General features: G+C 38.1%; 1 protein-coding gene across 8 annotated transcripts in view; it reads left to right on the top strand.

Moving 5' to 3' along the window:
- Positions 1 to 21,910, top strand: part of CHD7 (chromodomain helicase DNA binding protein 7) — a 133,751-nt gene extending 111,841 nt beyond the window's left edge. For 5 of the 8 annotated variants that reach the window (XM_074898915.1, XM_074898914.1, XM_074898916.1 and 2 more), the window contains 23 exons: positions 1,429 to 1,639; positions 2,160 to 2,355; positions 2,563 to 2,730; positions 3,381 to 3,560; positions 3,849 to 3,959; positions 4,047 to 4,252; positions 5,202 to 5,401; positions 6,005 to 6,164; positions 9,209 to 9,298; positions 9,855 to 9,958; positions 11,327 to 11,456; positions 11,734 to 11,806; positions 12,026 to 12,080; positions 12,803 to 13,031; positions 13,201 to 13,409; positions 13,550 to 14,227; positions 14,640 to 14,800; positions 16,450 to 16,677; positions 16,903 to 17,346; positions 17,879 to 18,100; positions 18,483 to 18,623; positions 19,116 to 19,220; positions 20,013 to 21,910. In XM_074898915.1, the coding sequence (XP_074755016.1) occupies positions 1,429 to 1,639; positions 2,160 to 2,355; positions 2,563 to 2,730; positions 3,381 to 3,560; positions 3,849 to 3,959; positions 4,047 to 4,252; positions 5,202 to 5,401; positions 6,005 to 6,164; positions 9,209 to 9,298; positions 9,855 to 9,958; positions 11,327 to 11,456; positions 11,734 to 11,806; positions 12,026 to 12,080; positions 12,803 to 13,031; positions 13,201 to 13,409; positions 13,550 to 14,227; positions 14,640 to 14,800; positions 16,450 to 16,677; positions 16,903 to 17,346; positions 17,879 to 18,100; positions 18,483 to 18,623; positions 19,116 to 19,220; positions 20,013 to 20,966 (5,255 nt within the window). In that variant the 3' untranslated portion in view covers positions 20,967 to 21,910. The remainder of the gene's footprint in view (positions 1 to 1,428; positions 1,640 to 2,159; positions 2,356 to 2,562; positions 2,731 to 3,380; positions 3,561 to 3,848; positions 3,960 to 4,046; positions 4,253 to 5,201; positions 5,402 to 6,004; positions 6,165 to 9,208; positions 9,299 to 9,854; positions 9,959 to 11,326; positions 11,457 to 11,733; positions 11,807 to 12,025; positions 12,081 to 12,802; positions 13,032 to 13,200; positions 13,410 to 13,549; positions 14,228 to 14,639; positions 14,801 to 16,449; positions 16,678 to 16,902; positions 17,347 to 17,878; positions 18,101 to 18,482; positions 18,624 to 19,115; positions 19,221 to 20,012) is intronic. The other 3 variants (XM_074898918.1, XM_074898920.1, XM_074898919.1) reach the window with 3 other exon arrangements.
- The last annotated feature ends 245 nt before the right edge of the window (positions 21,911 to 22,155 follow it).

Genomic DNA, 22,155 nt, shown 5'->3' with positions numbered 1-22,155 from the left:
TAGGAAGTTGAAGGGAACTTGAAGGAGTATCTGACTGTACTATTTTGACATAGGTTTATTTTTCTTATGTGCAAAACATTAGGATCAGTAATGCTTGGAGTAGAGAATCCAGATAAGGAAAATTCAGGAATGTAAAATTACCTTCAAGTGTGGTCATATCTTGAGTCCATTAAGTTCTGTAAAAGGTAGTAGTGGAAATGTATTGAGTAATGTCAAGCTGTCAGACAGCCTGCTTAGGGTAGTATCTAGTTAAGACACCATATTACAGTAGGCACTGAACCAGCGATCACACGGGGAGGGTGCGTTTGCATGTTTGTTTACAGGCATCTATTTAGAACTGGGATATGAGTGAGATGCTCAGCAGAAGCCTGGCAGTAAGCTGTTCTTCCCCCCCTCCCCCCACCCTCCCAATTTCCTTCTGTTATTCAAAAGCAGTATTAAAGCTGAATATTATACAAATCAGAAATACTTTATAAACTATGCTTTGTTTAAAAAATAAACAAAAAGCAGAGGGACTGAAAAAGACAACTCCAAAGAGTTTATTTGGATGTGAAATAAGCTTAGAACGAAGATTCCTAACCTTTCACGTAGCCAAGAGTAGTAATCTGATAATCCTTGGAATAGCCCACTGTTTGTAGAAGTGACATAAAAAAATTGAAGGAAAGCATAGAAGAGGTTGAAGAGAAAGCTTGAACTTGGTCTGTAGTCTTCAGGTAATGAGCAGGACAAGGAAATACTTCCTGCTGTGCATATCATTCATAGGCAAAGAAAGAACTCTTCACTATTTCTGGAAAGAATATATACATTGGATGGCTTCATCAGACTCAACAGAGAAATACATTCAGGGAGAAAAGAAAGCTAAATAGAAGGTAGAATAGTAATTTCACAGCTGCTTATTTTCCCTGAAATTAGTTTTTTCATTGTTTGGATTTCGATTCTATAATTAATAATGGAAGGAGCATGTCCAGGTCATGCACGTGTTCAAGCCTGGTTTTGGTTTTGGAGGCACAGACTTTAAATGTGATTTGTATTCCTTATATTTTCCTGCAGAAACAAGATATTTTTTTCTCTCATGTTGTATTTAAAAAAGGACAGAAAATTCTTTTGATCAGTTGGAATATGGTTTAGTTTTTCATTGTTTTTCTTAATTTTTCATTAATTTGTGCATCAAATAATTGTATGAATTTGTTCAGGAAAGGGTTTATTCCTAGTTAAGAAGGAAAAAAAGAAAGAATGCTCAGTTGCTTTTTATTTATGCTTTATTTGTGTACATGTTTGCTTTAAATTTAAGCTTAATATTTTTTATAAATGTTTATTCACATAATGCTTAAAACATTCCTGCAGTTTCTATAGGGTATTGAAGGCGATCTCATTGTTTATTAATAAAACCCTTTGCAGTGTTCATGCATTGCTGTCCAATCTTTGCAGGTGCTGAAGAGAAAATTTTGGAAGAGTTTAAAGAAACACACAATGCCGACTCTCCAGATTTTCAGCTCCAGGCAATGATCCAGGCTGCTGGCAAGCTAGTACTGATTGACAAGCTGCTGCCAAAACTGAAGGCTGGTGGCCACAGGGTGCTTATCTTTTCCCAGATGGTGCGCTGCTTGGACATACTGGAAGACTACCTCATTCAAAGACGGTGAGAGCAACAGTATAATACAATTCTAAATAAACTGTGCTTTCCTCAGTGGCCACAGTCTTTAACCTGTGAGTAATCCATATTGAAAAGGGATGAAATGCAAACACTTTGCAGTGTTTTCTGTAATAATCTGATTGAAGGGAAAAGCATACCTATAAGTTGCAAGGACTGAGATTTTTCTTTCAGGTAAATACAAAGTGACCTCACACAGAGAGCTTTAAACCTTTTAGTTTGCTACTCAGTTAAATATTTTGGTGTCTCTAGAGTGTTTTAGCTTAAGCCTGAATGTTTATTTCATTCCTAGAAGTGAAAGTCTGTTTTTTACCAAGAGGCACAAAGCAGAAGACAAAAGTAGTATGTCTTCCACTGATGAAGTTAGTGAACACAGAAACAACCACTCAGTTTGTTGTAGTTCTTTTGACCCTATAGGAGCATATTTTCCCTTTTTTAAATTGCATATTCTTACAAAGAAAAAACATCATTGCAGTACAGTTCTCCTTATCATGCATCTTTATTTCAGGTACCCATATGAACGAATTGATGGCCGAGTAAGAGGCAACTTGCGTCAGGCAGCTATTGACAGGTTTTCAAGACCTGATTCTGATAGGTTTGTTTTCCTGCTGTGTACAAGGGCAGGAGGTTTGGGCATTAATCTTACTGCTGCTGATACCTGCATCATTTTTGATTCAGACTGGAACCCCCAAAATGACCTCCAGGTAATACTACAAGAGATGACAATTTTTCTTTGCCCTTCTGCTGTGAAATTTTCTTCACCTGTAAGAAAAGTTATCCACTGTCCCTCTCCTAAAAGTGTGAAGATTATTATTTATATTGAAAGCAGTAACTTTTAAAGTACCTGATTATTTCAATTTTTTTTCTTCCTTTTGTCACCTATAACTGAGTATCTGTCTTGGTTTCATCAGGCTCAAGCACGATGTCACAGAATAGGACAGAGCAAATCAGTGAAAATTTACAGATTAATAACAAGGAATTCTTATGAAAGGGAAATGTTTGACAAAGCTAGCTTGAAGCTTGGCCTTGATAAGGCTGTGCTACAGTCTATGAGCGGAAGAGAAAATGCTACAAATGGGGTGAGAATTAATATATTATGTTGTATGATCAACAAATGCTATGTATGTGTAACACTTTTCTTGCTTGTTTGTTTTAGCAGGAGAATGGTGGTTTTCAGATGGAGTACAGCATGTATTTTAAAGTAGGGTTAATTAAGGGCAAGGCTACATCAACTGGCTTAGCCTATCTAATGGCTCACTTATTGCCAAAAGGGGGCAGGTGGAGTCATGTTCCCTCAATCCTCATCCATTCTCATCATTCCACCCTTTACATTACATTGATCTTGGCACTTTTTGGAGTTCTAGTCAGCTTTTTCCAGTGTAGCCTTTTTGTTTTGGAATTTTTTTGCTTTAGCTTTTTGTTTGGTTAGTAAGATAAATCTGCTCCCAGGAAGAGTTTAGCAGTCATCAGAGCTGAAGTAAAGGGATTCCACGACAATGAATTATTAAATTGTTTAAACCACTAGTATAACTTCACCCTAAGAATTTAGTTATTCGTATTATTTTAAAGGTGACTTCAGCATGAATGTTTAATTGACTGACACCACATTATCTTAGAGTTTCAGTTCTTAAAATGCTAAATAAGAGAACATTCAGTCTGATTATGCTGTCAGATGTACACACTAACTGATGTCAGAAAAAAACCCAAACCCCTTTTTGACATGTTTCAGGTGCAACAGCTTTCTAAGAAAGAAATAGAAGATCTTCTTCGAAAGGGGGCATATGGTGCCCTGATGGACGAGGAAGATGAAGGGTCTAAATTTTGTGAAGAAGATATTGATCAGATTCTCTTAAGGCGAACACACACAATTACTATTGAATCTGAAGGAAAAGGCTCAACGTTTGCAAAGGTGTGTATTGACATTCAGAGTAAAATTAATAAAATGTGACCAGGATAGGTAGAAGTAGTGTTAAGTTACCTTCTGTGTCAGTTTAGTTTTTCAATGTACTGCCTCAGGTATTTTCTTCACAAGGGTTAGGATAACTGTATTTCCAGTCATGATAGTTTCCAGGCTTACTTTTTTTCTTTCTTGAAACTACCACTTTATAAGTCCTAAGTATTGTATTTATCAGTGAAAACAGATGTCATTTGTAGCATGCAGTTAAGAAACCAATGCATGTGTTTTCACATTTACTAGGCTAGTTTTGTTGCATCTGGGAACAGGACAGACATTTCCTTGGATGACCCTAATTTTTGGCAGAAGTGGGCAAAGAAAGCTGAGCTGGATATTGATGCTTTAAATGGAAGGGTAAGAGCTTTATGATAGTTCCTAGTACAATTAAATTGAAGATTTTTTTCCCCCTCCTAAATTTCTGTATTTTCATTTTCATTTTAGAATAACCTAGTTATTGATACACCAAGAGTAAGAAAGCAAACCAGACTCTACAGTGCAGTCAAAGAGGATGAACTGATGGAGTTTTCAGATCTGGAAAGTGATTCTGAAGAAAAGCCTAGCACAAAGCCCCGTAGGCCTCAGGACAAATCACAGGGTTATGCAAGAAGTGAATGTTTCAGGGTGGAGAAGAACTTGTTGGTTTATGGGTAAGGATATACAGATTAAATATACTGATTGTGGCTAAAGTACTGAAAATACATAAATGACATATATGGTAAATAACTCACCCTTCTCTTGGATACATTTACATAATCTCTTACTGTGTAACCTTTACCTCATTAAGCTGTATACATGCCAGTGAGATATTAAGTTGCTGTGTGTAAGTTGCTTATATATGTGTTATTTAGCTTAAAGTATCTTGAGTGTCTCACAGATGGCTATGAGCTCACTGGTAAGATATGTAGTTTTGTGATGATAGAATATTTGTTTCTGGTTTCTCATAATGTAAAGAATTCCTGAGTTACTGATGTTTAATCTCTTTTTTCTAATTGTTGTGGGGAATAACAAAGTGTATTTGAAAAGAACAATGTTTTTGTGAAATCAACAGTCAATCTAGAGGTTTTCAACATAGGTTCTGGTATTTTGGCACCAAATTCAGTTATTTGATACTTAATATTTTTTCCCATTCGATTTCCCTGTATGAATTTTATCTCTTTGCAAGCAAGTAGCTATATTTGACTGCTGACACAGTGGGCTTCAAAATGGCTGTCTTTATTTAAGGAAATTGCATAAAACAATTGCTAGTAGTGGACTTCAAGATCAAAATAAGAATGATTCCCCAAATTCCATGATTGTAGGAACTGGCTGAATTTCCTATTCCTAGCTTACTGGGACCATTAAACATATGTACTTTATTATTTTGAGTGTAGTTCGGTTGCAGCTTTACGAGCAGTGAACTTATTGCCTGTCCTGTAAAATAAACATTCTTAACTCTTTGGTGCTGGAAGTTGGATTCCCTGACGTAACCTGCAAATGCAAAATGCATTAGTGCTAACACAGGAGGTCCCAACTTGCTTGGTACCAGGAGTTAAGCTGAAAGTCACAAATTAAAATACCAGTGCCCTGGCTGTGGTATTGAACATATTTTTCTTATAGCTGGGGTCGATGGACTGACATCCTCTCACATGGGCGCTATAAACGTCAGCTAACAGAACAAGATGTGGAAACCATCTGCCGGACTATCCTAGTATATTGTCTTAATCATTACAAAGGGGATGAAAATATCAAAAGTTTCATCTGGGATCTGATCACTCCAACTGCAGATGGGCAAACTCGAGCTCTGGTTAATCATTCCGGTATGTCTACCACAATAAAATAATGAGGCTAGTAAATAGGAAAGAATTGTTTCAGTCATGCTATGTATTTAGTTTAAACTATAGCCATTCTGACATGTTGTAGGATCTTGTCAGATTTTATGAGTAAGGTGGGCTTTGACTTGGTCCATACTTAAAGGGGAAATCTCCCTCAGACACTTTGTAGGATGCAGTGCTTTCTCCCTTAAATCAGTTTTGAATAAATATTCCAGCATAATTTTTAAGTGGCACCTACTGCTGAAGTTAAATCTCTTTCAAACTGCCATAAATCAGAAAGCTTGTTTCCTTATGGCCATTCAGATTCATGAGAGTTTTTACAAGAAATATTTATGTAACACCGTTTTCTGGCGAGTGCTCTGAATTTTTGAAATCTTCACACCTAAATTTGCATGAAAGTTTTTGTTGATTTCATTATTTGCAATCGTCTGTACTGAATTATGTTGCTGTTCAGTTTTTGGTGGTTGTGCTGCCCACAAATGAATTAATATAGCAGCAATACTTAGCTTTAAATGTGTGATTGTAATGCAGTTTGGGGTGAGAACTTTTTTATTCAGATTGTATAAGAAATATTGGGGTTTTATGTAGGTCTCTCTGCGCCAGTGCCCAGAGGGAGGAAAGGCAAGAAAGTAAAAGCCCAGAGTTCACAGCCAATGCTGCAAGATGCCGATTGGCTCACAACCTGTAATCCAGATGTATTATTTCAAGAAGACAGCTATAGAAAACATCTCAAACATCACTGTAATAAGTAAGTATTAGTAATTATTTCATTTAGAGGTTTTTTTGCTACATGCTTTTGAAAAGTACACGACTTCTTTTGGCTATTTTTAATAGAACACAGGGCCATTTAGTAGGATGTAAAGGCCATTATTACTTCTTAATTTAGGGATTATCATCTTAACAGATATCTGGCTACTTCTGTAAGCTCTTCTGATCAGCACTTAAAACAGTTCTGAAGAAAATCGTTTTCTACTTACTAAATAAGAATGGAATCAGATGAGGTTATTCTTTTTACCATATAAAGGAAAGACTATATCCCTACACTAAGTCTATTTCTCTTAACAATTGGCTATCTTTAAACAAAAGCTGTTTGTTTCTTACCCTTCTTGTGGGGTCTTTCAGGCTGATGTCCTTAAAGTTCATTAGATGTTAAACTCAAATATCCACTTCTTGGTTTCCAGAGTTTTGTGTAGTAGTTCATCTATGTGTGGGCGTATCTCTTCTTTTCGCTCTTTTTCTCGCTTCCTCTCTTGCTCTCCACATTATACAGAATATTTCTTCTTCTTTGTTTGAGAAAATTTTGCACTGAGCTCTCTTGCTTCAATCAGTGCCCTGATTTGATTTTTGAAATTCTAAACATGTTACTAAACTGAAAGCCTTCGGGGATAAAGATCATTGTATTTTGGTTTGGATGTTTTATTGTTGCATGAATGTCTCTTAAGAACCTCCTAGTTTCTTTTAGCTTTTGTTTTGCAGTATCTTAGTTATTTTTGTGTCAGCTTCCTTTGATGGTGTCCTGGTTCTCCATCTCAGTTTTGCATACTGTATTCTCTGTTTTAGACACAACCTAACCCTTGTCCCAAAAATAGCTTGTTTTGGGATTGGGGGGTGGGTTATTTGCTTTTTGGGTTTTGCAGGGTTTTGGTTTGTTTTGTTTTTAAATTTATACTCTTTGTTGTATATATACCATACAGATGTAATGCAGTGTTACTGAAAGGCTGCCACTGCTTTTGTGTTTCTCATATATTTTGTGTCTTACTAGTACTGTTTATTGGAAAGAAATTATTGATTTGAAAAGTACCTGTGGCCTGTCAATAGGGGGTGTGGTGTGAAGGAAGAAAGGCATTTAAGGGGTTTATTAGCTCGTTTCCAGATGCTAACCAAGCTTAGTTCTCAGCTGATGAAAATAGATACTTACAGAGTTATGTTAGCAAGGGCACTTCCAAATAAACTGCTTTCTGATTTTTTTCTAAACTGTTCCTCAGATCTGTTATTACATTTCACTTGCTCTTAAAGTAATTAAATTCTTTCCTGTAACATTATTTTAATCTCCCAGGTAACATGTCCTTATTACTTGTTATTTCAGTTAGCAGATCAGACTTAAATTCATTTTTAAAATATTGTTTCTGTAATAATACAGTAGAACAATTACAAGCATCGGGAAGACTGACAAATGTGCAAGAATGTTTTCAGTTGCTATCGTTTCTCTTCACTTCCCAGCTCCACCAGGACTAAGTGAATTGTAGAAGCAACATGTTTAGCCCAGGTAAAATCAAACAGAGGTGAAAGCCAATTAAATAATCAGAGCAATTTCCTTCAAAAGGTAGCAGTAGCAATTGGCTTTATAAGAACTGGTGTCCTGTCCTTATGTAACATGTGTGCTGGTTTAATGGGTAGGACTCCTGAAAGGTGCAAAGAGCCTCTGGTTTTTGGTTGATGTTGGTTTTTTTTTCCTGCTCCTCTTCTTTGGCTTTGATGTAACAGCTGTTATTCCTTAATACTAAGATGATAAAGACCCTCAACAGCTTATTTACATAGCCACACAGGGAGCAGGGACACCTTACTGGTCCCAGTTATCATGCATACAAAAAGAAACATGTCTGACATGTTTTGAATTGCAGACATGACCTTCATTCAAATCCCTGCTCTTCCGAGGTTTGCTTGAATAACACGTGTAAAACCGGGTATTGCTCCAGTTGCATCAGATCTCTAATGAGGAGCTCTCAAAACTGGTGGTGGTCTAAATTTTTCATGCGAGTGGGTGATCAGATTACTACCTCCCTGGTCACCCTTGCTGTTCCAGGAGCAGCAGCAATTCAACAGTTGCTGTGATGGATTTGGGTACAGTGAGAGGGCAGGTTGAGTAATCTCCATTTTAGCTGGTACTGATTTTACTTCGTGAACTAGGCAGCAGGGGGTGCCCTGAATTGGGTAAACATAGGAGCGCAGGATTATTTTCAGGTAGATACTTTTTCTACAGAGATGACCTCTTTCCTAGTCTCCTTGAAAAGCCAGTCTGCCGTTCTGTCTCATGCCAGCTTCAAGTGTGACCACAACACCTGACGGTGCTTCCAAAACCAACTGTAGTATTGCAGAAATGGGGGAAAATAAACATGGGAAATTAAGATTTTTCACTTCCTTGTAGCAGTTAGGTTGTGCACAGGTAAAATTAAATAGCAGTTTGAACTGTAAAGAGTAAAAATAGTTAATATCTCCCAAGGGAAATGGGGGATTATTTTTTCCCCCCATTCTCGGAAGCAAAAAGTTGTATAATCTGAAAAACCTGACATTCCATATTGAGGGTTTATTGTAAGGTAGTAAAACCAGATTTTATATCTCGTTTATTCCTACAACTTCTGATGTGCTTCCAAAAATGGTATTAAGGCAGCAGCTGAGGAAATTTTATGAGATAATGAAGCAGAACAGTTACTGAAAGCCATCTGCTCAGTTGTTTACAAACTTGCTTCAATACTTCAGAGGCAGTGGTAGAGTACGTGTCTAAACTTCACAAGCTGCACTAGGTAGAACTAAATGAAATGCGCCGGGGCCGGGCTGCGCTGGGTCCCTCTCTGTGCAGTGTAAGCGGTTGCCAGGCAGGCCTGTTGGAAGCCAGCAGAAAGCACCACACAGAGGTGATTATGTGCCACCATCTGTCACGCTTCAAGCCTACCATACAGCATGGCTAATCAGCCTTGGCAGGATGATGGATGAACAGCAGCAGCTGCCAAAAGCCACTGTTGGCAAACAGTCCTGAAGTTAAGAACTTTTTCCCCCCTCTGCCTTCCTCTCCAGGGTCCTGCTGCGTGTCCGCATGCTCTACTATCTACGACAAGAAGTTATAGGGGACCAAGCAGACAAGATCTTAGAGGGTGCTGACTCAAGGTTAGTGCAAGTGCAGGTTTATTTTTTGCTTTATGACGCTGGCTTTTATAAAGTACAAGTACTATAATAATGCAGCGTTTAAAGGTTGTCACACTTTATCTCTTAAATGTCTGTTCTTAAGCAGCCTTATTATTTTATCAGGCGCAGTGGGTAATTTTCTTGGGGGAGGAAACAATGTGGGAAATGACAGAAGCAGATTTTCAGTTCTGCTAATACTGAAGGATTATTCTCTCTCAATTTTAAATTTTTTTTTTTTTTTTTTAATAGACCTTAAATGAACCATATTTGGATAAACATTGGCATTCCATTCCCATAATAGTCTAATGTTGGGGGTTTTTTGTTGTGGTTTGGTTTTTTGGGGGTTGGTTTGTTTTGTTTAACTACCTTAATTATTTTTGAAGGAATTTCAGTTTCTGTGTTGGGTTTTGTTGGGCTTTTTTCCCCTCAAAATTTGTATTTACAGAACAACGTGAACCCCTCTTAAAAAAAAAAAAAAAAAAAAAAATATCTTTCTCCAGTAGTACCTTTGAGAACGTATATAATGCTGTCTTCACAGTGAAGTAGATGTATGGATACCTGAGCCATTCCATGCCGAAGTTCCTGCAGACTGGTGGGATAAAGAGGCGGATAAATCCCTTTTAATTGGAGTATTCAAACACGGTAAGTGATGTCTCACTCTGAACAAAACTCAGTTGTAAAGCTTTCTGTGTGTAGGACTGTTCAGTCATAATATTAACAAGTATTGTTCCAAAGAACTGTTGGCTTGTATCTCCCTTTTTTTCTTGCCTGCATTAAAAACCTAATATGAGCTGTAAATATCAGATGCTGTTTTTAAATGTTTGCGGAACATTTGAGAAGAAAACATTACTTTCTTGGCTGTAAATAAAACAAAACCATATTTGTTTAAATAATAGCCAAATAGTAAGATAGATCTCCATAAACTTTGCTTCTAGCACTGCTTCACTTGCTAACTCTGCCAACCAGTGTCAAAGTGGACGGTGGGCTTAACCTCTGCTATTAATCTGTACAAGTGCCTCCTGGGCTTTGTTCCAAGCAATATTTCACAAATGTCAGTGTTGAGAACTCCCGGCTCCCTTGAGTGGGATGCAGCCTTGTTAACTTTGAAAGGCTGGGGATGCAGAGCTGGCATGATATATACAGTGAGCGATTCCTGATTATAATCCCAATTCTCTGGAGGTCGCAGAGGTATTCTCAGCAGCCCAGCCTGACTAAAGGGGAGAATGATGGCTTATAAAACCTTTCATGATTACAGTTTGGCTTGAGGCTCTACAGCAGTTAGGAGCAGTGTGTTGTAGTACAAATCCTAATTGAATTGTGCTGTTCTGCCTATGTACAGCAGCTCTGTTTTGTGGGCTCAGCTGAGGCAAGTCTAGTCTAAAAATCATTTTCCTGCAGTGCACTGTTGGGATCTGCCATTTTCCATCTAGTCAACTTGGGCAGTAAAAAAGCAAACAGCAGTTTGAAAACCATAGAGGGAACAGTGTCATTTTACTGACATGCATCATCTTAAACCTAGTAAGACAGGTTCGTTGGCCTTACGGATAACCCATGTATACAGCATTTTTGCAGCCTACACTGAGGCTTCCAGTGGGGCTGAAGCTACAGAAAATGCATGTGTGTGTGTGTTTCCATTTGCATCTGCATGTTTCCAGTAGGGAGTGTTGAATGTGGAGAACCACTTTGAAAGTCATATAGGAAACTTAAAGAAGTTTTTCACATGTGAAAAATATTTATTTTACCTTATAAAGATGTTAAATGGAACACTTTCTTCAGTATCTTACTGTTTCTTAATATTATTGATGTGACAATGTTTCTGTGCTGATGGAATTCATCAGTATGAAAAATTTCATTACAGGAATGAAAAAGTTGTTTCCAGCAGGGTAGCAGCTCCTTTACTTTTTAAAAAAAATAAATAAATGAGTCCAGAAAATTGTACTTCTACTGCTTAAACCTATTCACAGCTGGACATATCTTTTAAAAAAAATTTGCCTTCTGCTCTGCACACAGGTTATGAGAAATACAATTCTATGAGAGCTGATCCAGCGCTGTGCTTTCTGGAACGGGTTGGCATGCCTGATGCAAAGGCCATAGCTGCTGAACAGAGAGGGACAGACATGTTAGCAGATGGCGGTGATGGGTAAGGAAGACATGAAAAAATTAATAAACTTTATCAGCATATATGTTGGCATGAGTTCATATGTCATATTTTACTTGCATCTTGCCTGAGGATCTGAAGTGATCATATGATGTAAAAAGTACACAGAATTGTTTACACAGTTGAGCATGAAATATAAATGTGTAACTTGGTACACCATGCTGATGGCTTTTGTAGCTTTTTAGCTCTTGTCCAGAAAATCAGCACCCTCTCAGAAACGATATATTTCTTGAAAACATTTCTTTTAAATATTTTATAGTGGTGAATTTGACAGAGAGGATGAAGATCCAGAATATAAGCCAACCAGAACTCCTTTCAAGGATGAAATTGATGTAAGAACTTCCAACTTTCTATAATTACAAATACAGATAATTATAACTGATTCTCCATGTTTATCTTAATGTGCAGCTCTTAAGTTTGAGACCTGCCAGATAAAAACACCTTACAAAGATTGTTGTTTGCTGCTGTGTTTGAGAGATGACATGCTTTTCTCCTGAAGTGATAACATGGTCAAAACTGAAAACTAAAATAACTTCTGTCTTCTCCCCAAGGAATTTGCAAACTCACCTCCAGAAGACAAAGAAGAGTCCATAGAAATACACCCAAGTAAGACTATAGCAAAGAAATCAAAAAGGCAAAAAGGGACAATTTAGTGAAAGGTGGATTATTTGTATTAGCACAAGAGGATAGGTGGTGTTTGAGAAAACACCACAGTAAACTTTTTACTGCCAAATCTTTTCATGCTTCACATCTTTCAAAACAATTATTTACTGTCTTTGAATAATCCACATTATGGCTTTCTGGGTTTCTAATTGCATAGTAGAAATTGTGATGATAAAGACTGGATGTTTCATGATGCAGCCGTTGATGTGTTTGCCGAGATAATCTTGGAAGTTATAGATATGTTGTTTCCTCAGCATGGAGGAAAATTGCCAAGTTTTAAGTGAGAATAATAAAGTGGGAAATCACAAGCGTAGGTGTTTCCTCAGAGGCAGAATGATCTTCCTAGTAATATATTTAAAGATGCATTGCATTAATTTAAATACTTAGAGTATTCATAGTATGTTTGCATTCATAACATTGAATAATAATGCTTGATGGTTATCTCTAAATGCTTCACAAGCATTTCTGATTTCTTGGATTTGGATGGTTTGGTTCTATTTTTTTATCTCCTACCAATGTAGTTACCCTGTTTCTAATTTGTTATGCACCAATATTAATGAGGCATATGTTCTTATCTGATAAGACAGGACTCCAGTTACAGCCATAGTAACTCTGAAATGTTTAGTGGTGGTTTTGTAGTGCACTCATACTTCTCTGTTCTCTAGACAAGCACAGTGAAAGCAATGCTGAGTTAGGCCAACTCTACTGGCCCAACACTTCAACCCTGACTACCCGTCTGCGTCGCCTCATTACTGCCTATCAGCGCAGCTATAAAAGGCAACAAATGAGGCAAGAGGCCCTAATGAAGACTGACCGCAGGAGACGTCGGCCTCGGGAAGAAGTGAGGGCACTAGAAGCAGAAAGGGAAGCTATAATAACTGAAAAACGACAAAAGTGAGTGTCTTAGTGATATCTTTCTTTAACTGTCATTTGAGCTTGTATATCACCAGTACTGCTCTTCTGTTTTGAAAGAATAAAGTAAGGGGGTTTTGGGGCATCCAAACTATGTGTGAACTCTTGGTTTATTCAGTGGCCTCACTTATCTTGCTTCTTCCTTGACTAGATGGACAAGAAGAGAAGAAGCTGATTTTTATCGTGTGGTGTCTACTTTTGGAATTATTTTCGATCCTGTAAAACATCAATTTGACTGGAATCAATTCAGAGCATTTGCCAGGCTTGATAAAAAGTCTGATGAAAGCTTGGAAAAGTATTTTAATGGCTTCGTGAATATGTGTAGACGAGTATGCCGAATGCCAGTCAAACCAGATGATGGTAAGTTTTAACTGACTGTAGAAATCAACATGATTGCTATGAGACAGTGGGACTGTTGAAACTTCATGTCCAGCTGTAATGATTTTGAAATGGGTGTACATTTAATCGATGTTAAAAAATACAAATTGGTGTTATTGCAGAACCGCCTGATCTTTCCACTATGATCGAGCCAATCACAGAAGAGCGTGCTTCTAGAACTTTATATCGCATAGAACTGTTGCGGAAAATCCGTGAACAGGTTCTCCATCACCCGCAGTTGGGAGAGAGGCTAAAACTTTGTCAGCCAAGCTTGGACCTGCCAGAGTGGTGGGAGTGCGGTAAACATGACAAAGACTTACTGATTGGTGCTGCTAAACATGGAGTCAGTAGGACAGATTATCACATTTTGAATGATCCTGAACTCTCTTTTCTTGAGGCTCACAAAAACTTTGCTCAAAACAGAGGGACAGGTAATGCAAATACTGTCTCTTCTGTAAACCCTCTGGCTGCTGGCTGCAGTCAAACACCACCTATTGTCCCATCCACACCAATACAAGAAGAAAAGACTACAGAACAAACAGAATCTAAAGTTGAAGGGTCTGAAAATCCAGCGGCCAAGGAAAAGTCTGATATCAAAGAGGAGACAGATATTGCAGATAAGGACACTAAACCGGACTGTGATGCTGAGGCTGAGCCTGGCTCTGTTAAATGTGAATTGAAAGACATAGAAACAAGTACAGATGTAGATCGAAAATCTATTTCTGAGAAAGGTTCAGAAGAAGACGAAGAGGAGAAACTGGATGATGATGATAAATCAGAAGAATCCTCTCAACCTGAAGGTAACACGTTGGTCAGATCAATTCTGTGTGCTTGGCATGAGCCCCATAGCTGTAACTTGTGCCAGCTGGTTAAGGGGCACACACCGAGCCATTACGGAGCTTGGGATGGGCTATACGTAGCAGTTCCTCTGCCCTTTCGTGCATCAGGTGGCTAGATAAGCTTTCATAAAAACTGTCCAGCATCAGCGGGGTATTTCCCCACAAGGGATGATTTCCAAGAGAGCTTACTGAGCCAATAAGCATAGTCTCTGTGCCAAATGCAGAAGGCTGAGGCTCTGCTGTAGTAATTGCTGAACAAAAGCCTAAGTTGGAAATGTTGTGTCAAGCCTAGTTGTCTTAACCTATCTAGTTAGGTTGATATTGGGTGGTTGGGAACTTTTGTAATTAATGCCTGGCCATGGTTGTTACTCAGCAGGAGCAGTTTCTCAGGGTAAGAATTTTGATGAAGAAAGCAATGCCTCTATGAGTACCGCAAGGGATGAAACACGTGATGGATTCTACATGGAAGATGGGGATCCCTCTGTGGTTCAGCTGCTTCATGAGAGAACATTTGCCTTCTCTTTCTGGCCTAAGGTTGGTTAGGGGTAGAATGGCATGTGTCTTTTTCAATACAAATAAAATATGGGAAATCTGTTTGCAAAACGACAGTGAGCTTTATATATTCTGCACTTCTAGTGGGCAAAGGACTTTTTTTCTGTGAATAATTTGTGGAATAGCATTTTATTCTTCAATTTCATATAAATCAGCAGAGGAAATTAAAGGAAATGCTTTGCTGTAAATAGTGTCATTTAGTAAGCTACTGACAGACATGAGTTCCTCATAGGCTTCATAACTATATGTCAGCAGAATCACACCTCTCGCACCTCTATTGATGGAAGCAAGCTCACAATTTTGAATTACGGATTTCGTTTGCAGAGCAATCTGCATTGTTGAGAGCAGACATTTTGTAAGATCACCTTTTCATTTTGGGGTGAGGAGATTGTTGAGAAGAGTATTGGTGACCTACATGATCTAAGCCATTATGTAATGTTGACAGATGTAATTGTATTAAGGTATCCTGCAGACATAAGCAGCAGTTTGAGATAGGATAAAGCTATGTCTTAATTTTCTGCATTGTTAACAAAATATCTAATATGAAATGTTTTTAAAGATACAAAACCGTAACCTCATAATAAATCCATACGTAATTTAGTACACTCCTTTGCAGTAAGGGGAGAGAGAGAAATAAAGTAGTAATAGTCTTAAGCTTACTAATCACCATAACAGGGCCATCTGGTTTGGGACGGGGGGGCAGGACAAGGGGACCTTGCTCTTAATAGGCTTATTCCTGGGGAAAGCAAGCAGTCTGTTGCAGCTGCTGAGATTTGCTAGTGGCTTTTGCACTGTTTAGCTGTTCAGGAAGCTAACTGATGCTCATATTCCCTAACCGGCAGTATTTCTCATAGTTCTGAAGTTTCTTCTACTTCAGGCAGGCTAGCGTAGAATGTGTTTGAATACTGAAACAGAAAAAAATCAAATGATAGTCATCATCTTTGTTTTCATCATGTATTTTTGGAAACGTGGACTAAAATTCCAGTCATAGTGTAAAAATAAAACAAAAAAATCCTTCATCAGTATAGGTTCAGCATAAGTAGACTAATAAACATAATTAGAGATTTTTAGCGTGCACGCTTCAGTGAAATTTGAAATGATAATGGGTGTGGAATGAAAATTGACATTCATTAGATGTCCCTAGGTTGGTGCCCATTTCATAATGTTGAACTTTATTAATAGTGACGCTAATGAGGATCCACTTCCTAGGACAGAATTGCAGATCCAGCCTCTTGGATCTCAAGAACTGCAGCTTTAAGATACTGATTGCAGATGTTTTTATTTTCCCTTCCTAACTGTTGATTTTGCTAACTACTGAAGTTTTGCAGTGTAAAACAATAGTTTCTGTTAAATCTGTCAGTTAGTACATTGTTGTTGTACAGAAAACTTGGTCTGTCTTTCTCCTTCCCCCCAATACAAATGCAGCTTTTGAATTCTGGTGATGGTTTATTCCACAAAACTGTCTGTGTATATTAGCTTCTTGTAAGGTGATCAGTTTATCTGTCCTGCAGGAATAGTTTGCTTTGAATGTATTTCTTAAGTTTTGGAAGCTGGACTGTGTCGTTATACTCATTTAGTTTAAAAGGCGACTTTCACACTGAAGGTTCATTACGTACTTTTCCTTTCTGCAGGACCGAGTAATGATCAACCGATTAGACAACATCTGTGAAGCAGTACTGAAAGGGAAGTGGCCAGTAAATAGGCGCCAGATGTTTGATTTCCAGGGGCTCATACCTGGGTATACTCCAACAGCTGTGGACAGCCCTCTACAAAAAAGGAGCTTTGCAGAGCTCTCTATAGTTGGTCAAGCCAGCGTCAGTGGCAGTGAAGACATCACCGCTTCTCCACAGTTATCAAAGGCAAGGCTTCATCTTTCTTTTTCTTACATAAAACATTTTATCTTGCTTGCCCTTCTTTTGCATAATAGGAAAAAAGAATTATTTGAATAAAATGGGAAAAATATAAAAGTATTTCTTTGCATAAAATGAAGGCTTTGTTTTCAGTTACATGTTTGGACTTCTGTTTTAAATTCAGCATAACAAACAGAGCTTTGCTGATGTTTGGAAATGCTTGTTTTTCATTAGGAAGATGCACTCAATTTATCGGTTCCACGTCAGAGGAGGAGGAGACGAAGAAAGATTGAAATTGAGGCCGAGAGAGCTGCCAAGAGGAGAAATCTGATGGAAATGGTTGCCCAGTTACGTGAGTCTCAGGTGGTCTCAGAAAATGGACAAGAAAAGGTTGTAGATTTATCAAAAGCCTCACGAGAGGCAACAAGTTCTACCTCAAATTTTTCATCTGTTACTTCAAAGTTTATCTTGCCTACTGTCTCCACACCCGTGTCCGATGCCTTTAAAACTCAAATGGAGCTGCTGCAAGCAGGTCTTTCACGCACACCCACAAGGCATCTACTAAATGGCTCTTTAATAGATGGAGAACCACCCATGAAGAGGAGGAGGGGAAGAAGGAAAAATGTAGAAGGGCTTGATCTGTTATTTATGAGCAACAAACGGACATCGTTGACTGTAGTAAGACAGCAAACTTTTTCTCATATTTGTTCTTCTGTGTTTAGTACTTTCTGAATGTGAGTTTAAAGTGTTGTTACACTCTCCCTAATAGTAACGTACAGTTTTTACCCAACCAGCTTTTTCTTTGTGTTTAGAACTGTTATTTTTGAACCAAATGAAATGCTCACATCAAGTTTTTACTCCTTCAAAAAGACTTTTTTTAAAACAACATATACTTAAGCTTCAAAACATATGTTGTTATAAATATATTATGTCTTACTGTGTAAAAGTGGGAAGGTGTTGGGGGCTGTTAACTGGAAATGCACAAAAACTGCTCTGTCTTTAGCTGTTACGTTCTTTAATGTTCAAGGATGCTAAACTTAAAAAATTCCCTAATGCAACAGTATTGCTTTACATACTATGAATATTTAAACCCCATTAACTCTTGCGTATGCAAAATCTCCTTGAGCATTCAGCTTTAGTCTCTGAAATTATTTCTCCCAAGTAACTGTTCCCTTGAAGTGAGCATTAACACAGATGTTAATGTTCTCAGGAGGATGCAGAAGTGACCAAAGCTTTTGAAGAAGATATGGAAGCCCTACCAGCAAGGAACATTCCATCTCCTGGTCAACTGGACCCAGACACTCGCATCCCTGTAATCAATCTAGAGGATGGGACCAGGCTGGTGGGAGAGGATGCTCCTAAAAACAAGGATTTATTTGAATGGCTTAAGTTGCATCCTACTTACACTGTAGATATGCCAAGTTATGTACCAGTAAGTATGTGATTCTAAAAACATTGTTTTATTATATTAATACAGAAGTTAGTTTTACAGACATCAAAATGAATTTCCTCACACTGAGCATAATCACTGGATTTTTTAACTGTTGGTTTGCTATAGATGTTTTCAGCCACACTTACTATAATATTTAAAAACCCAAGTGGGACTAGGGTAAGGGTTACTTTTCCTTTCTTAATATTTGTGTATAACAATGTGTTAAAACAGTGTTTTCTTCTTCTGATAAGAAAAAATATTTTTCTGAGATAATCTGAGGGTAACTGGTCCCTTCTTAAAATTACTGTGAGGAGGAGTTCCATGATTAGTGATCTTTGTCAAGAAAATGAACTAAAAAGCAATACATATCTCTCCTTTCCAGAAGAGTGCAGATGTGCTGTTTTCCCCATTTCAGAAGCCGAAACAAAAACGACACAGATGTCGAAACCCTAATAAACTGGATATAAACACCTTGACAGGAGAAGAAAGGGTACCTGTTGTAAATAAACGAAATGGAAAGAAGGTAAAAATTAAGTTAGTTCGCTGGAGGTCTTTAATAAGGTCTTTAAATGAGGAAAGCAGGTTTTCTACTCTAAGCTTTCTTTTTAAAAGTTTAATAATTTGTCGCCTGCAGTTATTCTTACTGGAATGTGCCACACAGTTCCTGTAATTCCTTCTTCGCTCTTCTGATATGTTCATATTAATCACTTGAGTAAATAATTCCTACTTTTTGTAACTGTATAGCACATTTTTTCCTTCAATCAGATACAAATTTCATTACTAGCACTGCCTAAGCTGCAGCATTTTGCTATGTTTTTTTTAAAACAGGATCTTCTCGATTCTAGTGTCATTAGCTGGTTTCCATGTAGTTTTTCACAGTCTGAACAGGAAGTCTTTACTGTCCTCCTTCAGAGATGAAAGTTCACAAATAGACAATGTCCCTATGAATAGTTGTTTGGGTTTGGTTGGTTTGGTTGGGGTTTTTTTAAAGTATTAACCTTGTCTTTTGCATTAGATGGGTGGAGCTATGGCCCCTCCAATGAAGGACTTGCCAAGATGGCTGGAAGAAAATCCTGAATTTGCTGTTGCTCCAGATTGGACTGACATTGTTAAACAGTCTGTAAGTGAAACTCTCATTCCATGCTTCACTGTAGATTATAGCATGGGAAAGCTGAAGGCTGTGTAAATTAATTATTAAGTTTTTATCTTGTAGCTGCTTTTAAGCTGAGGAAATTGTAGTGTCTGGGTGGGAGTTACCCAGCTTGGGGAGGATGGTGATAGGAGGCTGCTGCAGAAGGAGTTTGAAGTACACTTGAAAGATCAGCTGCAGTAAGGCAGACTTCAGCACTTGTTTTGCTATATTTCTTTCTTACAATCAACAATCTTTAATAAACACGGGTGTTCATACAGTAGGAACTATTAAGAAGATACTTGTCATATTCGTAAGAGAAATAGAAGTCATCAGCTTGGTAACAGGCAACATCAAAGGGGATTAGGTTTTCTAACTTTTATTTTACAATAGTTGTTTGAAAAGAAAGGGTACAATTCTGCAAATACTCATTTTAATAAAATATTCCAGACCAAAGTTCAGTGTGAAGTACAAAAGTATAAACTCATAACTGCAGTATATCAGGGTGGTGTTTTTTTAATGAAGCTACAGAGTTTCAGCGTGTGTTTTACTGTTGTGTTTAAATGTAAAAAATCTTTGACACTGCTTTCTTCAGTTTTTCTTATATGTTCTACTGCCATTCACTTTAGTAGCTAGGTAGTCACAGTTTGCCAGGGTTGAAAAACAAACCACTTTTGGAGTATGCTGAAATCCCTTCTGTTTCTCCCATCGTCATCAGTTAACTGCTGGAAGCTATAAAAGCTGATTGAGAATAAAGCTTGGTTTTTCACATCCCCTTTTCAGGGTTTTGTTCCGGAGTCCATGTTTGACCGTCTTCTCACTGGACCTGTTGTGAGGGAGGAAGGAGCAAGCAGAAGAGGAAGAAGGCCAAAAAGTGAAATTGCCAAAGCAGCTGCAGCAGCTGCTGCTGTAGCGTCAACTTCGGGAATCAACCCACTACTAATGAACAGTCTGTTTGCTGGAATGGACCTCACAAGCCTACAGAACCTACAGAACCTGCAGTCTCTCCAGCTCGCAGGCCTCATGGGCTTCCCGCCAGGGCTAGCAACAGCTGCTGCTGCTGGGGGGGACGCTAAAAATCCGGCTGCCATGTTGCCTCTGATGTTGCCAGGGATGGCAGGATTGCCCAATATGTTTGGACTAAGCGGATTGTTGAATAACCCGATAACGGCTACTACTGGAAATGCCACTACTGCTTCCGGTCAAGGAGAGACTGAGGATGGCGCTTCAAAAGCTGAAGAGAAGAAAAATGAGAATGAAGAGGAGAACAAAGACTCTGAGAAAAGCACAGACACTGTTTCTGCTACTGACTCTGCAAATGGATCTGTCAGTGCTGCTACTGCAGTGACTACCGCCACTGCCACCACTACCACCACCACCAACACTGGATTGCCCACAAACCCTCTGGCCTTCAATCCTTTCCTGCTGTCTACCATGGCTCCTGGCCTCTTCTATCCATCTATGTTTCTACCTCCAGGACTGGGAGGATTGACTCTGCCCGGTTTCCCAGCACTAGCAGGACTTCAGAATGCAGTGGGCTCCAATGAAGAGAAGGCTACTGACAAAACTGAAGGAACTGCCTTTAAAGATGAAGAAAATCTCGAAGGCAGTGATGCAGAGGAGAGCCTTGATAAAACTGCAGATTCCTCCGTTTTAGAAGATGAAATAGCACAGGGTGAAGAATTAGACTCACTTGATGGGGGGGAAGAAATAGAAAACAATGAAAATGATGAATAACCAGTACCAGTTACAGTTAAAGTGTTTTAAACTTTTGACAAGTGGTAGTCCTACTGTTTACACTCACAGTTAATGTCCATACTTAGTTTTTATAAGCTGTTCTGTAACATAGTGTAGCAAAAAAAAAAAAAAAGTTCAAGTCATGTTATACAGATGTGTCAAAAGGTATCTTGGTCATTAAGTATTGTGCAGTGCATTATTTATTATCCCTAGGAGAGATGAAATTTGAGAGGTGATCATGTCTTTTTAAGGAAATTGACATAATGCTCTGCTTTTTTTTTTTTTCTTTTGGTACCATTGGTATTATGAATTAAGCAGCAATTTGTAATCAAGTGGCACTAATAGAAGGAAGTGCTGCTTAAAGGAAGGATGAAGTTATATATTTAATTTTTTTATTTTTATTTTTTTTTTGCTGTGAAGGTCAAGATGAAATTTACCATACATATCGTACTCGCGCTTCATTTTGACTATATGGGAGTTCACCCGCTCACATGCGCGCACACACCCACACACACACTCTCTTTCTGACAATCTTCATGATAGTGTGAATGTCTCTGTCTTGAGACACAGCAATAATAAGGCAGCTGTTGAATGTGAAGAGTACCTTTTGGAAATTAACCCGCGGAGAAGGTTCTTACAGGATAAAGCTACAGTTTAATCGTCTCGTGATCTTGTAATGCACTGGTATAAACAAAAAGAAAAAAATCAGGTACCTTTTTTTAAATTAAAGGACTTTGTTACTTTAGCCACAAAGCTAAACAGCATTACCTCAACTCTAAACTAGCCTTGAAGTTTACAGACATGACTTTGTAAATGTATTGTTTTTCTTTGTTGTGATGTCTTTTTATTTTTTTTCTTTGGAAACTGCTATCATGTAAGATAAGATGTAAATTGCTGCCAACTGTAGTAATGATGCTTTTAATAAAAGTGACCCATGATATGCAGAGATGTAATTATAGAATGTAGTGTTTAGGGACATCAGAACTGATGTTCACTTTCTGTATTTGCATTGTGGCTTTTTCACAGCATTTTTCTGCTATATTCTTTATAGATTAGTGGCTTTAAATGCTGGACTGATCGTCTTCAAGGGACTAGGCAGGAAGAAAAACCTTGAATTACCTTCATATTTTCCACTCTAAGTAACTCTACAGAAATGCACACTAAAAACCCTACTTTACTCCTTCAAAGG

Source organism: Athene noctua, chromosome 2 (genome assembly GCF_965140245.1).
Source record: "Athene noctua chromosome 2, bAthNoc1.hap1.1, whole genome shotgun sequence".
Taxonomy (NCBI): domain Eukaryota; kingdom Metazoa; phylum Chordata; class Aves; order Strigiformes; family Strigidae; genus Athene; species Athene noctua.
The sequence above is the reverse complement of the archived record's forward strand: the minus strand, read 5'-3'. Positions and strand labels throughout refer to the sequence as shown.